Source organism: Pleurodeles waltl, chromosome 11 (genome assembly GCF_031143425.1).
Source record: "Pleurodeles waltl isolate 20211129_DDA chromosome 11, aPleWal1.hap1.20221129, whole genome shotgun sequence".
NCBI lineage: Eukaryota > Metazoa > Chordata > Amphibia > Caudata > Salamandridae > Pleurodeles > Pleurodeles waltl.
The window spans coordinates 814184949-814202714 of NC_090450.1; the positions used below are offsets into that span (position 1 = coordinate 814184949).

At 44.1% G+C, this 17766-nt stretch overlaps 1 protein-coding gene across 18 annotated transcripts in view; it reads left to right on the plus strand.

Annotated features, from left to right (window-relative positions):
* Nucleotides 1-17766, plus strand: part of MTMR3 (myotubularin related protein 3) — a 1044680-nt gene that overhangs the window by 952314 nt on the left and 74600 nt on the right. For 12 of the 18 annotated variants that reach the window (XM_069214606.1, XM_069214607.1, XM_069214609.1 and 9 more), the window contains one exon: nt 15976-16005. The exons of the other annotated variants lie outside the window; for them this stretch is intronic. In XM_069214606.1, the coding sequence (XP_069070707.1) occupies nt 15976-16005 (30 nt within the window). The remainder of the gene's footprint in view (nt 1-15975; nt 16006-17766) is intronic. 18 annotated transcript variants of the gene reach the window in all.

The following is a 17766-nucleotide window of genomic DNA, read 5'->3' on the forward strand; positions in this document are numbered from 1 at the left end:
TTGCCATTCCCTGGCCATTGTTTTCATTCCATCTTTTACTGTGGTCTCGTTCTCAAGGTTGAGACTGAATCTCCTTCACAGCCTGTTTCTTACACATGCAGCTGTGAATAAGGTTATCTACGGAATATCAAAAGAAAACAAGCTTGAAAGCGAACATCGTGAATTTCTTCCACGTTGCTCTGGCTTCGGCAGGCATCACGCTCATCTACACTGTTCAAGCTAATTAACGCATCACGTCACAATGTCTTCCGCACCTTTCACTATACTGATCAGGAGGTAACCGTGAATTGCTCACAATACCCAAAGGGGTTCCTGCACATCCTTGTGGTGTAGAGAGCAAGTTTAACCATCCTGCAATTGACTTCTGCTCTCAGGCCAGTAAGCCTCAGGTTAAGGTACTACCCACAAACTCAGCTGCTATTAAGAGCCCAGTAGACCCAATCAGATTTATTTTGAGTGACTTTTCTTCACAAAAAAAGTCAGAATGGTGAATCTCAAAGCACAGTACAGGAAGTATTCCCGATTTTTAAACCCACTCTAAAGCAAAAACAGTGACCTGAGAAAACTGTTTTTCAACACAAAAGCCTATGTGTAAAAGAAGTGGAGAAGTGTGGCACAATGGTTAGAGCGGCAGACCCTGATGCAGAGATCTGGGCCGGGACCAGTGTTCCATTCCCACCTCGGCGGGTCTTGGGCTCAATTCCCTTGGACCAGATAATTCTCGCCTCAGTGCCTAATCTAATTAATGGGTCTACTCTGTAACTCTGAGCAATAGCTTGCTTAATCTCCACAACGGCCCTCACATGCTTGGCTTCACGCTGGGGCTGTCCAGGAGTGGGCGCCTCACAGGGAAAAGCCAGGAGGGGTTCCACAGCGGTATGCGTACAGCGCCTTGAGACCCTAACTGGTGAGTAGTGCGCTATACAAGTGCAAAGTTTACAGTTTAAAAAGAAGGATCATAAGAGGGCTAAAAAACTGTTTAAAAGAATTTCTAAAAAAGGTCAAAGAAAGGTCCGTTTCGTTGAGGTACCACCTTCACTACAAGAACCTCTATCCCTGGTGGACTCAGTTCAACATCACCATATTGCAATATCAAGTATCAAGAATCTCAAGTACTGGATATTCCTCCCTGTTCCCCTCGAGAGCAAAGCGTGAATGGCCCAACTGTGAGTCACATGCAACATTACCATTCAATCATTCCAAGGAACATTATTTGTTACAAATACCACATATATATTTACTTCATATAAATACAATTTGTATGGTCCCCCATCATATCACAACAAAAGAAGAGATATAATAGAACCAAGTGCAATTAAGATCAAGTGCTCGTGTTTCAGAAAGAATCAGAAATGATAGATTTCCCATTGAACAATTCCAAACATAACATTAAAAAAAATATCATAAAATAGCCTGTTGGTTACTCCTTCAACCACATTGAATCACAATATAATTTCATAAACAGAATTATATCCCCAATTCGGTTCTCTTCAACAGTAAACCAAATCCAGGCTAGAGCATCACCGTTGACGTTTCGACCCCCTCACGCTCTTAGGCCAATTATCGTCTCCACACGGGTCTTCCTCTTGAGAAGAAGGATGTAAGGTAAAAGGAATGCTGGCAACGAAAGGGCCATTACATTGAATTACAAGAGACAATATATGCAATGTTTTGAAGTGATCCGAATTCAAGTGGAAATTGTGTGGATCATTCCTGTGGGAGTTAAGATGGATGGACTCATTAACGGTTATTGATGAAGATGGATATTTAATGTAGTGTGGAGTTATGTGGGTGTCCCCTGTCAACCAGTCCTGAGGAAGACCCGTGTGGAGCCGATAATTGGCCCCAGAACCCTTTGGGTTTCCTGGGTTACCCTCTGTGGTTGGCAAAATACAACCGTGAGTCACAGCTCGTCTCCAATAGAATCCCCTGGCGCAACCGTTTGGGGCCTCTGTGTGGTTTAACGCCTGGCTGAACTGGTTGCCGCTTACAAGAAGAAAGGAGAGACTAAATTCTGTGGACACTTTGGTTATTAGATTTTATGCTTCTTTTTGACAGAGACCTATATTTAAATAGATCTGTACTTTTGAAGTGTTTTTCGGAGTTAGACTAATTGAAAGTAATGACATACGCTTGGTATCTATGGAGGACTCTGTTTTTAGGCCCAAAACAAGAGTGTCTTTTTACTCAAAACGGATAGTCAAAATTGTTTTCAATAATTCTGAGTGGTTGTAATGTAAAGGTATCAATGTCGTTCTAATTCTGAGGGAGGTGGGGAACATGCCTGATGGTAAGGTCTCACAGTGTTCCCACGATGGGTCCGTTCCCGTACCCCCAGGTAACTCCGACATGCACCCTTTTAGTCATCAGGGTTTAATAATCTCTCTAGGGAAACACGTCAGGCAAGTGTCACTTAGGAACCTCCCCCCGCCCCAACTCCTCCCCCCACCCCCCCCCCCCAATGCTCTTACCCCAAGAATTAAGTGCCATAACCCATTCCTGGAATTGGTTACCTGCTGGCTTAAGCAGCTAGTCCACAAAGTCTCATCCAACAGTACCATCACATTAGCAATGAGCTCACCCTTGTATCCTGGAATGTTGCTGGCATAAAAAATAAGGGGGGATAAATTGAGTTCTTGAATTCTTTAAATGCAGATGTAATTTGCCTACAAGAGACTTAGTCTACTGGGGAGCTCCTGTGCGACAGATATTATTCACTTTGCTGTAACGCTACCCCCTCAAAGAGAGGCCTCGCTAAGGGTAGGGTAGCTTGTTTACTCCCCAATAGGCTTACATGGCGTTACGGATGTCTTAGACATCCCAGCAATCTGTTCTTGACCTTAATCTTATATGGCATTGGAGAAGGTTCTGATGGAGCTCCCCTGGCGCCGATAAACTCCTATATCCCTCCTGGTGCCTCTCATGATAGGCTCCTGGCTAAGATATTTATTTTTGTTAACAAGCTTTGCGACAGGGAGCATGCGACCCGAATTGTCTTGGTTGGGGATCTAAATTGTAAAATCTCTAACCTCGCCCTTCTACAATTCTGGGATGAAGAAAAAGAGGAAAATTTTGGAATTCCCACTTGTACCTTTCCCCATAAAATAAGAACTGATTAGTGTAGGAAACTCCTCCTTGAGTACTTAAAGGCGAGCGATTGTATCATAGCAAATGAAAGACTCCCCTCTGATTCACCAGCTCATTATACTCACAAATCCCAGGTGGCACAGCTATTCTGGATTATGTGGTAACCAGCTGTCAGATATTTTCTTTAATACATGACATGAACGTGATAGAGACAGAACTCTGTGATCACAATACTCTAGTAGCATCTATTAACCTGAAAGTCTTCCTCGCTGGTACCTGGAGTCTAGATGGGTCGAAATCAAAGTTTATTATTAAAAACGGTAGAACGCATTGGTCCAATGACAAGATTAAGGGGCTGGAAGGTATACTAGATACTGTCGCTGATAATCTCGAAAACTGGGCAGGTAATGTTTTGAAGAAGTTCTCAGAGTTTATGCAGCAGCTACCTATGATCACCCGCCAGAAGGTCCAGAATAAGCATATTGTAAAACCCTGCCACCTCCTTTCTCTTAACAGAAAAATCAACACCCTCACTCGCAAGCAATACAGGAAATATAATTTAGAACGGCACATCCAGCCGGGCTGTTTAAAAAGGAGCTGTTTAAGAGCATATCTAAAAAGAGAAGCAATTGACAGATTTTGGATTAATGTAAGGGAAGCAGCTTTTAACGGCCATTCAAGGCGTTTCTGGTCATTGGTAGCAGATGGTTGTTATGGCTCAAGAACTACATCACTTCCATTGGCCATCAACAAAAGAAGCTGGTCCACTTTCATATCTGGTATCTATGCATCTAATGGGATTAATGTGGAGCTCCCGCCAGTTGGTGATGACCCCTCCTATACTGACCCCTCTATGAATGAAATTAAAGATGTCATTAGAGACATGCGTAATTCGGCAGCTATGGGTCCTGACGAAATCCCTGTAGTGGTAATAAAACAGGAAATTCTTACCTGGAGTAAACTCCTATACCAGGTCTCCCAGTGCTGCCATGAAACCAGAAAATCATGGAAGGGTAGCCTCATTGTCTCTCTACATAAAAAGGGGGGCGGTAACTCCTCTAGAAGCTACCGTCAGATCTCTCAGCTGGATGCGGTTGGCAAAATATTTGCTAAATTCTTGCTTTGACAGATCAGTAACTGGCAGAAAGAAACAAAATCATCCCCCTGGAGCAATTTGGCTTCAGAGAAACGCATGGTACAATTGATAACATCTCAGCCAATCAGGTAATAAATGAGGAATATGTCTCTTTGGGAAGGGGGGTAATATATGCAGCCTTCATTGATTTCTCTACGGCATTTGATAAAGTAGACTGGGTCACACTGTGGAGAAAACTCTCAAGTTTAGGCTAGCCAGGCATCCTTTTAAAACTGGTGAATGCTCTCCATTCCTCCACCTAGTTTATGGTGCTGCTCGGGGAGATAGAGGCTTTTCCCATGAAATTCCAACTCAGAACGGTTTAAAACAAGGTTGTATGCTGGCCCTGTTGCTGTTTTCCTTGTACATCTCTGATTTACCTTCTCACTTATCCCAAAGCAAGGGTTCTGCCCCAATATTGGGAGGAAGGCCAATATCCTGTTTGCTCTATGCTAATGATATGATCATTCTTGATCGTCCACCCAAAGGTCTAAATAATCTCCTCCAAGCTTTATGGCAATTCACAGAAGCCCATTTTTTTAAAAATAAATTGCTCCAAAAGCAAAATCTTATGCTTTAACTGTTAACATTTTTTTTTTTATATATGCTAATTAGTTGGAGCCCAGAAACTTGAAAGGGTAAACTCGTATATATTTTTGGATAAAACTGTTTGCGGTCACCTCAGCGACAGGGTGCATATAGAACATAACCAACACAAGGCTTTATCTCAAGTGAATGGCTTGAGCGCCCTTTATAGGACACCCGGCAGAAGACATTTTAAACATCTCTTAGAGGTCTACTGAGCAAAGATACCTCACTCCTTACTTTATGGCTTAGAGCATGTTGAAGTTTCTAAATGTTGTTTTTTAGATAAACTAGAGGGCCACATCTTGCGGAATCTAATATCTGCAAACTCGGCCCTCTCAGTGCATCCCTAAGGCTTGAGATGGGATTACATAGCGTATTCGCGCACGGATTGGCTGTGTTTGTACGCTGGGTGGAAAGTTTGATGAATTGTGGTGATGATTCTCTGAGGTCATTGTTAAAATATTTGGGCTGGCAGCAGGACAAAATACACCTTTGGCAGGAATTTCATACATTCCACTGATATATTACAGTTAGACCCTGTGTCTATTTTCACACTCCCTCCTCTACAGCTAAAATCCACTATTAGGCAAGCCACTTGGTTCACAAGCATTCGCCTGGATAAGAAGGCCTGTGCCCATAGGCAGGGTTTCCAATCCTTAACTAATACTATATTATTGAAGAAAATGCAGCCCTATCTCAGTTGGAACCAGCCTCATTGGGTCAGACGATTCTGGCTCCAATTGAGACAGGTGCTGCTCCCTCCTAATACTCTGCATGCTAATTGGTATGGATTTCCGGCCACTTGTAATTTCTTTCTAAATGGTGCTCAAAACCTGAATCATGTTGTTTTTATTTGTCCGACCCTGCTGTCTTTTCGTTGTAGGTGGCTATGCTCTATCTGTCTTCAACTTTCCCTTCGTACTGAATCGGAAGTATTGCAGGCCTTTTTTGCTCTCCCAAATGAAATGCTCTGCCATAAAACTTGTAACTTGTTTTAAATGCTTTTTGAGTTTATTTTAATTTAGTCATTGACTCACTTTGTAGAAATTATGAATTCAAATTGTACTTAAAGGTTTTGGCTCTCTCTGTTATGTTCTTCTTTTATATGTTTGTTTTATGTGGACCTCCATGGGAGTTCCATATCATAAATAAAGAAACTAGATCTGACTGTGTATTCAAACAGCAATTTGGAGCTTCATTGACTTTTGCTGGATAATCCTAACCCCAGATTTCTCATTTTAGAATATCCCACAAGTGCCAGATTGGATCCAGAGATGTTTGTGTAGTACTTCTCCACACTTACTCCATACTTCCCAGATCGTGACTCACATTATTTCCTCATTCAGAAAAAGAACAGGGGCCTTAGGCCTATCTTGGACCTCTTACCCCTGCACACCTTCTTGCAAAAGGACAAATTGAAAATGCTCAAATTGGTTCAGATTTAATATGCCCTGGAGCCAGGAGATTGGTTGGTGTCCTTTGATTTTAATTTATCTATCCTGCAGACTCATAAGAAATACCTGCAGTTCAAGTTGGTCCAAGAGCATTTTCAATTTACCTTGCTCCCCTTTGGCCTCACTAGGGCCCCACCGGTGTTCAAGTTATGACAGTGCCTGCTGCCCATTTTCAGAGGTGAGGAGTGCCTTTATTCTGTACCTCAATAACTGTCTGCTGAAGGCTGGTTCAAAACAGACAGTCATGGACCTCCTCTGGACAATGGCAGAACTGCTAACATCAGTGGGAGTTATCATAAATGACACAAAATACCATCTGAATTTATTGGAGAGGCTTCCGTTCGTTGGGGCGGACCTGGGCACAATGGAGTTCAAGTCTTTCCCTCCATTTCAGTGATTGTAGGACATTTGAACTTTGATCCTAATGTTTGAGGTACAATTCATGTTAGGGTGGTGCTAACGTTTCTTGGCCTCTTAGCCTTGTACATCCTCGACTATGCCAGCTGGCACATGCAACCTTTGAAGTTTTAGTAAGCCTAGCATCAAGGCTTCCTTTCCAACACCATCCAGTTCTCGAAGGAGACAACCCTTGATCTGCATTGGTGGTTGACCGATCATAATCTGTTCTGCAGCAAGCCACTCTTCCTCCCCACCAAGAGCTGACCAGCCCATTGCCAGTTGGTTTGATAGGGTTACCTGGGGGATTTGTAAAGCAGAGGCATCTGTCTGCCAATAGAGGGCTAGCTCCACATCAGCCTATTAGAGCTAAGGGCCATTTGTCAGGTCCTGAAAGTTTTCCTGCTATTCATCAGGGAGAATCTGGTGCAGATTCTAATGGACAACACCACTGCCATGCAGAATCCTGGGTCCTGTGCCAAGAGGCTTTGCCTATCTGAATGTTGGTAGTTAGCCAGGACATCTTTGTAGCCACCAATCACCTGGTTGGGTGTCTGAATGTAAGAGTGGAACAACTGAGCAGATGTCACCTGGCAGATTATAAATGGAGCCTATATTCCAAGGTGACAAAAGGTATATTTTAACAGTGAGCAGAGCCCTGGCTAGATCTTCCTTCCACCTTTGAAAATATGTAGTGTTAACATTTGTGTGCTTTGTAGTTCCCACAAGATCACTCATTAGGAGACACATTCCAGCTGGAATGGAACAAGATACTTTTGTATGCCTTCTCACCAGTACCTCTCCTGCTCAGAGTTCTACAGAAGTTCAAGAACAATTGCCCCCTAGACATCCAAGTGGTCCAGGTTAGTGTGGTACCCAAAACTCCAGAGCACAAGCTTCTGTCCTCCTAACAAGCTACCACTTTCGAAAGCACATCCTGTTTCAGCAACAGGGCAAGGCTCTGCACCTGAATGCTCCATGCATGAAGATTGAATGACAGCAGTTCACTCCTTTAGATTTACAGTCTAAAGTGGTGGATGTAGTCCTCACTACCAGACTCCCATCCATGAAATCCAGCTATGCTGGGCGTCAGGACAGTTTTGTAACTTGGTGTGGTGCCCAGAGTATTGACACCTTACAGGCAAAAATGCCCAATGTGTTTTTGTTCTTTGGTCTTTAGTTTGGCAGTGCTTTGCAGTAAACACTGTAAAATGTTATTTGTTGGCCCTTTCAGCCTTTGTGTTTGCTGGACCAACCGTCCTTGTTTAAATCACTTGTTGTCATTAAGTGTATTAAAGGTTTGACACACTTTCCCTTCCAAACCATTTGTCATGGCACAGTGGAACCTGCTCTTGACATTCCTCATGTGTGTCTTTCGAGCCTATCCACAATTGCTTGCCTAGAACTCCTGATCTTGAATGTCTTCCTCAATGTGATTACACAAGCTAGCCGCACCAGTGAACAGCAGGCACGTTCGCGGCAATTGCCTTACACCACCTTCTTTGCAGACAAACTGGTGCTGAGGGTTTGGGTGCGCTTCTTCCAAAAGCTGTGTCTCCCTTTCACATTGATCAGTTGATCACTCTACCAGTATTCTTTACTCAACCTCATGGGCTGAAAGAGAAGGAGAGGCTCCCTTGGTTATACCTCAAAAGAGCTTTAAACTTTGACATTGATCGCACAAAGCCCATCTAGTGGACAAGCAACTTGAGGGATTTTCTGGAGCAAGGAAAGGGAAGGCTGTATAGAAAAGGAACCAGTCATGGTCGATAGTCCTCTGCATTAAAATATGCTGGTTACTGGCAAAGAAGTCCTGATCGCTTCAAGACTGCAACATGGGCATTGGTGCATACTTTTGTAAAGCATTACAGTCTCGACAGCCAGGTCTGAGGGGATAATTTGTGGCGAAGCACCTCAAGATCCCGTGTTGATATGGATGAGGTCTAAAGGTAGATTCTCGTCCTGCTACGAAGGTTGCTTCCACCACAAGTTGTCTTTGTGATCTAAATCATCAGGTAAATCCAAGAAAAAGCTTAAGAAGTCCAGGTAAGGCTCTGCTCCGTCCTTCCACTCTTGATCCCCCAAGAATGTGTCACCGTGCATCCATATTGTGCTACTGAAATCACTCTACTTCTGGAGTTGCTTATGACCTTTGTTCCGTGGCAACTGGAATATCTGGGGCTGTTTCTGTGGCAACTAGAATTTTCGACGCCTCCGGTGATGCTGCAGTAAAGACTCTTCAGTAGCTTTTTGGCACATTATGGACTCCCTCTGGCACATTTGTTGGGCCCCAGTAAACTGAGAGGCCTCCCAATTGGGCTTCTGCTGGAAGGTTCACCCTCAATGACAGCTAGGCCCTCTGGATTCACTCAGGGCTCCTGACCAACTTCAATACTAGTTCCCTCTCTGGCACTACAAACGATACCTGAACATGATCTGCTGATGCCCTTGTCCTTGACTCCAGACAACAAGGGCTAACCCATAGTGCTGTCACATGCTGTCCCAACCTCGACTAAGGCTGCATGCTCCATTATCTGAGCTGCAACTATTTAGCCACTCTTCTGATTCTGAGATAGTGCTTCTGCCTTCCGGAAGGGGACATGTTCTCCATGAATTATTCGGCATAGATTCTGACAACGTGGGCTATGATGCTGGGGTAGAGATTGCCCAGCCCCATACTAAGAGGGGAACTGGTATAAAGACTTTCAGGATGCCAGTGGTCTGATTACCTCCCCAGACAGTGGGCAAGTTTCCCGCCCGGGCCCTGTCACCAAAGATAGCACCTCATTTGCCATTGATGTGTGAAGGGCAGCAGAGGTCTTGACCTTCAGCTTCCTTCTCAAGAAGTTACGACCAGCAAGTTACGAGCCTCTCCCGTTCAATGAGGGTCTAACCAACACACTATTGGGGACCTGGGCCACGCCCTGCTCAGGCCCACTGCGTAATTACCAAGCACCACCACCCTGCTCCTGGCAGCCCAGGTTTTCTTACTCAGCACCTTATACCCTAGAACCTTGTGATGAAGGCTTCAGCTAGTAAGGTAAATTCAAACTCATTTCCCACTACTTCCCCTGACAGAGAATCAAAGATGATAGAAATTGTGATGGAGCCAAATTTGCTATTCTTTGTGGGCTCAATGCCACAGATTGTCCAGTAAGAGCTGTTGGCACAAGTGTGGCCCTTTTTAGGGCATGCATGCATGCAGTCCACTGGGTTTTGAGTGATGCCCTGGCTAATTCCATCCACATACGAGTTGACGGCTCCTGACTTTTCAGGGAGAAAGCTGACACATCCCTAAAGTACTTAAAAAATAAAGCCACAGTTCATACAAGCCTCACTGCTTCCAGCCGCATCAACAATTTTGCTCTCTCCATGGCTAAGGTAAGGGCTTCCTGTATTACCAAGAACCTCCATCAGTGTAATAATTGCCCCAGCCCTTTTGTGGCCATTGTGTACACAGGGGAGAGCAACAGGAACAATGAACAGCTGTCTTCCCATTCAGCAGCAGCACCCCCCAAACCTCTTTAGCTTACCCATGCAAGAGCATAGCCATCTGTCGAGGAAGGATCCAACCTTTTCTTTGACTGTGGCAGATGATAACCTCAGACAAGTGAATCCTGCAAATTCAGAAAAGCTGACGGAGGATCATCTGTTTTTATTATAGCCGGAAGTTCAGGCTATATCGGCCAAATGAGTCATAGGTCCTGGCACCAGAAATCGGTTGTTGTTGTTATTCCTGCTGCTTCATGATACTGAAAAAAGGACGGAGGCCTCTGTTCAGTATTCTACTTTCGCCCTCTCAGTGTGTTCCTGCAAAAAGACATGCTCACTTTGGCCCAGGTCTCGTCATCCCTCAAGATTGGGTGGTGGATCTGGCCTAGCAGGATGCTTATTTTCACATTCCAGTCTTGCAAGCCCACAGGCATTACCTGTGGTACTCGGTAGGCCACAACATTTTCAGTTTGTTGTGCTCCCTTTTAGCCTTAGTAGCCACGCGTGGGTGTTCACAAAAGTGATGACGGTGGTTCCAGCACATGTTCAAAGGTTAGGGATCGGAGTCTTCCTCTACCTTAACAACTGGCTGGTGAAGGTAGGCTCGCCCTAGGCAGTCATCACTCCCCCTTCAGACTATGGCACCCTTGGGGTTTACTAGCAACACGCCAAAGTCACACCTGACACTTTCACAGATGCTTCCCTTCATCTAAGCCATTCTGGACATGGTGCAGTTTGTAGTTTCCCCCTCACCCCCTAAAAAAAAGTGGAGAGTCCAGGACATTTCGGCTATGATCCCAAAGTTTTAACCTCGATCGTCGTTGTCTATCTTGGGTGACTGAGGATGCTGGAACTAATGTCTTCCTGTGTCCTGCAGGTCAAGCATGTCAGGTGGCATATCTGGGCTCTGCAGTGGAATCTAAAGTTTCAGCGGGCACATCACCAGGGGAATCTTTTGGATCAGGTCCAGATTGCAGAGAGATTGCAGTCGTGGTTGCAATACCATAGTTGGCTCAGTAGCAGATCCCGTTTATTCCCTCACCTAGAGCTCACGGTGGTCACCGATGCATTGCTTTGGGGTTGGAAATACCATCAGGTAGAAGTGGAGATCAGAGGTGCCTGCTCTTCAGCAGAGGCCCAGCTCCCTGCCAAACTTCTCAAGCCACCCACTTGACGTTGAAAGCTTTCCTGCCCTCCATAATAGGGAATCTGAGTCTGATGCTCTCGGACACCACCACCTCCGTGTGGTATTGCAATAAGCAGGGCGCGGTGAGGTTGTGAACTCTGTGCCAGGAGGTTGTACGTTTCTAGAGTTGGCTAGACCCACAAGGCATTTTTCTGGTGACACACAACTTAGTGATTGTTTGCCCTCCAGATCAGATGAACTAAGTCAACAAAGCCTTGTGGATACAAAGGTGATTCAGGGTCTTTTCTGCAAATAGGGAGAACCATAGCTCGATCTTTCCAGCACCACCGTTGATGTGCGTTGTCTGCGTTTTTTGGTGTTGGAGTTTCCAAGGCATCTCTTGCTTAGAAATAAGTTCTGCATCTACTGGAATGCAGGATGCCTGTATGCCATTCTGCCAATGCCTCTCCAGCCCTGAGTTCTGAAGAAGATAAGGACCAACCAGGCCCAAGTCACCTAGTGGTCCTGGATTGGCCATGGAAAGTATGGTATCGGAAACACCTGAGCAAGAGCATCTGTTCCTTCCATCAAGCTTCCCCTTCGGAAGGCTCTCCTGACACACCACCAGGTCAGGATTCTGCACCTGATCCTGCACAATCTGCACTTTAATGATTGGAGATAGAGTGGTGACAGTTCACTGCTTTTTATGTTTTTCCCAAAGTTGCTGATGTTGTCTTGGCAGTCAGGCATCCCTCATCCATATCTGTATACACATGCTATTCGGATAGGTTTGTGGTCTGGTGCACTTCTCAGCAGATCGAACCACTACGGACAAGACTGTCAAGTTTTGTTTTTGTGTTGTCCCTAGCTCAGCAAGGACTTGCCTTAGGCGCACCTAATGTGTACCTGACGGCTCGTTTTTTGTGGATCCATTTTAGTATGCTTGGGTACAGGAGTTTACCTTGGCTTCAGCTCGCAGGCCTGTGCCCTTTTACCTAAATTAACATGCTCTGTTTTATTATTCATTTTTTTCATTTTAGCAGTACTTGCAGTTCTTCCATTTAATAAGAAATGTTTTATTTTAAAATCAAGATGCCATTCCGTGAAAGCATCATTATCAGTAATGTACGTGTTGATTTGCCATCATGCCCCTTTGCTTCATGTTAGACAAGAACAGAATATGAACATGTCAGGCATTTTGTTATGGTAGTGCCGATCAAGGTTTGGGCACACAATCAAACACTTAGGTACATACCCACGTCAGGATGTCTGCACGGACAATAACATGGGCCTTATAAAAACACTTTGCCAGACCAAGATCATTAGAGGGGGTTCCACCCATACTGCATGTCACTTTGCAGGAGACCTCAGCCTTTGTGTCTCTACACCACCTGATTTGGTGACTGGAGGCCGACCTTGTTCTAGAGTAACAGGGGCACTTTTCATGGACATGGCTTGGACAGATTAGGTGTATCATGCCCTTTTCTCTTTAGGGTAGACAAAACCCTTTAGGGAGTCATTTGTGTTTTCATATTTATAGCAAATTGCCTGATTGTTCATATTCACATTGCTTATTCTCACCATCCTGATTTTGTCTGTAGTCATAATCCTAATCATTGCAGCTCATGTAGTCTATTGTAGATTGTAGTCTTTTCAGTAAATGTATTGAAAACTGTTCTGTATCTTCTTTCTTGCCTGTGTGTATGTAAGAGACTCCTCTTGTTGTACTGCGATTTCCCTGAGACAATTTCAGAGTCCATGCGCTAGGCTGCCAGAAATGACCTTCACTGTTTGTTTTGGTAAGGTACTGCTAAAATGCCGGAAGGGTTGGGCCGATAACTGCCAACTGTTGTGGGAGTGACTCGGTCACCTACTATCAGAGGTGCTGCCACCCCTAATCCAGCAGTCCTGTACAGACACAGGGGTCCTTATGAAACTATCAGCCTTTTTACGGTTGCTGAGCCAGCCCTCACTATTGAAATCACCAGTTATTATGTTTCTCCTAAGAGGGTTACAACATGTTTCCCCCTTCTCTGTTCATTATGCCAAAATGCCCTCCCTGTTAACCTGCCTTACTCCATGTTCTACCCAAATAAGCTGGCTCTGCGGTCTCAAGCCTCCTTCCTTCCGAAAGTAGTGACTCCTTTTCATATTGGCCAAAGCATCGCCCTTCCGGTGTTCTTTAAAGACGTCACTGGCTTAATGCGAAAAAGGACTTTGAGTTTCCATATTGATCGCACCAGAGACCACCGGGTGGACAATAAGCTCTTTATTAGATTCTCTGGAGCAAAGAAAGACAAAGCTATGCAAAAAAGGACCATCTCACACTTGATTATACTTTGCATTAAGATCTGCTACGCACTTGCCTGAAAGCAGTTGCCTCAGTGTTTACGGTCCCATTCTACCAGAGCCAAGGCTGCATTGGCATGAGGGGTGCCTGTTAGGAACATTTGTCAGGCTGCTACATGGGCATCCCTTCATATGTTCACAAGGCACTATTACCTGGACAGGCATGTCCTCCAGGAAGGGCATTTTGCCTGTTCGGTCCTTCAAGACTTTTTGGTTTGAGACAATTCACAAACCCACTTCCTAGAAGGTACTTGTCTGGTATTTATTTAAAAGGTATGGAATCTGAAGTTAGAAGTCCCTTTTAGAAGAACAAGTTATTTACCTTTTGTAACTCTCTTTCAGAGTGAGAGTAGAGGCCCTAGCTAACTGTAGATCCCTCATTGACCTTCCCGCCTACCAGTTCTGTGTCCTGAGTACTTTTATATAATAAAGTTCCATTTTCGATATTAGCACACTAATCATAATTAATTTGATTTGGGCCCAGTGTTTGGTGGGTTGGATGAGTCGGAGAGCAACTGAGGTCAGCATGCATGAGTTGCACCTATATAGGCCCATCACATCTGCCGTGAAACAGCGTTGATGCAGTCTCACTGACGCCACATAGGGGGTATCTACTGAAAACTTTCTGGATCCTGAGGGATACCTGGAGAATATTTAAAAGGAGGAGCTTCTAGAGGGTTGCTAAGTCAAACTCAGACACGTGAATAGAAGGAGGCTGGGCAGAATGTGGAGTACTACTAGATTCGCAAATTGGAAGTGGGATGATTGGGTAAAAGGTAAAGAATCCTGGGTTGGTGAAAAAGGTCTTGTCACAGTTCTGTGAAGCAACGCAGGTAGGTGCGGTCTGAGAAGTTATGAGATGGTAGCTGGTGGAAAGTCTCACATGTGGCATTAATTGCCATGATGACTGCCAGGTCAAGATGGATATGTTGTGTTGGTCACCTTTAGCCATGTGGAGGTTGCAGGAGGATGTTAAAACCAAATCTGTGCCATATGTGACATAGAAACAAGATAGGAGGAGTTCACGCAACAAAAGGAAGCCTCACAGATTGGAGGACTCTATGGTTTCTTAAAGGTCTGGTCTCATCTCAATTGGACTCACATTTATGTCTGTTGCTTTATCCAGTTCATGTATCTTAATTTTCGTCTCTGTTGCAGTCACTATAATTATGATTTCACATGGTTACTTTTGATTTATTCCAACTGTGGGTCATTTGTTCTGTTAATGTATAATTTCTATTAAAGAGCAGTTGTGGGGGTGTCAAATGTTCAGTGAGGCTGAGAAGAATGTCATGGTGTGTCCTGGGACACCACGGGGCCTTCTGTGTATGGATTCATGATGTATCTACAATAATTCCTGTATTGACCCGACTGTGGCTTATTTGACTATTACTTTGCATCCCGCACAATAATAATAGCATGAGAAGAAATACCCATTTATTGAGACACCAAACAGATCAGTTTGCAAATTATGCTTTGTACGTACCAACCTGATTCTAAAAATCATGCTTGCAAATGTACTCTGGAATATTCGTCTTAGAGGACATGACCTTTACTTATAAATCGTTATCTTCACATCCAGAACCATTGTAACTTATGTGCCCTTAGTAAAACGTTACTGCCTTAAGAGGATTTACATGTACTCATAACATGCTTTTGTCACAAGAGTGCCTGCAGTTACTGTTGAAAGGATAGAAAACGTACATTATGTTACTAAATTATTTTCATCTTCTATATCATCACTATCTTCTGGAACAGACCAAATCTTAAAATGTGCTGATTTTTGCCTTTCCCACTGAACCTGTTTGCCAAGCTCTCACAAAAAGCTAATTCACCCATGTTTCAACCTCTTCTTTGCTTAACATAAGAGTCAAAGTGGTAACGTCTACAATACAATTCAAAGACAGCTTAACTTTAACGTTTCTAATGTGTTCTCTACCAAACCAGGTAGCCTCAAATGGTTATCATAATGTGTACGTGAAAGCTGAACAGAAGAGATCAAACCAAAATTTGTGCATTTTCTTGGCCAGAACACATTAAAAGTTTAATGCTTCTTGTTCCTCAGGATGATCAAAAGTCAATAACTACATTTGCAGGGAGGTATTTTAATGTTGCCTCCTTGAGTAAGCAAACAAAAACAATACCTCTTTATTAATTTTCTTCTTTAATCCTTGTCATGCAATTATGACCTATAACTGGCCTTATAAAAATGTGTGGAATAAAGAGCAAATGTGTTTCACACTATTGTAAATTGTTTTTTTCTAATTCTCATTCCCCTTCAACTCTTGGACAGGGGTAAGACTGAAAAGCTGCAGGTCACTCATCTTTATTTTTTTCCTATCTCCTAGCTTGAGGCATCATCGTGGCCTGCCAGGATGGTATGTATTTACTGATAATATTTGTTTTATATTTTAAGTGATGGACATTGTACATATACATGTCTGTGCATGGCCAGTTTTGGCGGTTAGCACAATTTGCATATCAGTGCCCAAAGTTTCCCTATGGCAGCTTATGCTTGGCAAGAGGTATCTCTGTACTACACCCTCCTGAGCTGAAACATGAATAGAATTCTCCACGCCACATCTATGGCCCCTCCTTGATTAGCAGATTTGGACAAAACTAAGAGAGAAACATCATGCTGCCCATCATGCTTATGTGATTTCCAGGCTTTATTGATTGCCATGTATGAGGGCTTTAGACATCTTGTGGAATTTATTATAAAGATAAATTCAACTAGCCTCTGACAATTAACTTGATGCCTCGAAGCAGTGAGCCTGCATATGTTTGTGTACAGTTACCTCCTTCAGAGTATCTTGACTTTGCACGTGGAAGGATGATAGCTTCCAGTGGGCTAAGCTGCTGTCCTGGTACAGATGTTGGTTGGGATACTTAAAGAAAAACTAGTAAAAACAAATGGCAGGTGTAAGTGCCTGTTTCCTAGGTCCTCCAGGGCCTCAAACAGTGACCTGGTCAGTGTTTCTATTAATCTCCACTGTATTATTCCTGTTAATCTTTCTTTAGTTGATTGTAGCACAGCAGCGGGCGGTGCTTGAGCGTCTCTTCAAAGCATGGATTCACACTATATAGCACTCACCAGCACCAACATCCAAGACTTTGCCTCCATCACAACAAGAAAAGTGGCAGCCCCCCAAGGTTGGTGTATTTGTTATCAAAAGTCAGAGCAGGTCAGCAGCACCTCCCTCTTTTCCCTCTACAAGGATACAAAATGGCTGGCAGGCTCAGAGCCTATCTCACTTAGCATTCCTGAATCAGGACCTCAATCTTCGTGCATCCCACAGCACAACCTCCATTTTATTGTCGCTGTTTTTATTGTAATTTTCAAGTAAACAATACGATAAATAATCCTAGGTGCTGGGAAGGAGACAGTCACAGAGGCATAAATGAACTAGGCAAGTCACAGGAGTACATATGCAGAGTGAAACTGGTGTGGTGAAACAAATGATTAGTTCTTTGAAGCACTAGCAAATCAGTGGCACAACAACAAAAGGCAACCACTCTAATGCACGTCAGAGCTGTCACCCACGCTTCAGTCAAATGTGAAGGAGCCCCAGACCTAATCCTACCCATATTCAAGCAACCAGGTGCTTCCATGTGGCTGCGTTCAGCTAGTGCTCCCAGAGGGTCCCTCTTCCACCAAAATCCTCCTGTGTATCTACCCTAGGGCAGGCCAACAGGACCATATTCCATGCAGGCAAGATAAGGATCTTGTGCGTCCCTCTAGCCTCCTCCCTCCGAATCACCTCCCTCTCACAGTCTGCTCACTTCATCAGTTCCTTCCACCATCTGTATAGATCAGGGCCTCGGGCTAATTTTCATCTCATCGTCAGTTTCCTACGGGCAAGGATGAGCGTCAGGTCTGTGAACCTGTTGGTTACTTTGCGAGCAGCACTACGGCTATGAAAGCCCAGCTGGCACAGTTGCAGGACAGATGCAAAAGGCCTAACCATTGTCTGATGGTCAGATTGCAATTCCAGGCCCCAATAGGGGGTCAGCATGGGGCATGTGATAAAAATCTGTATCCTCTATGCTGCACCGGGCAGATGAGGCTCCGGAAAACATTGTGTGGATGTGCCAAAGGGTGAGGTACACCCAGTGCAAGAAATAAAAGCTGAGCAATT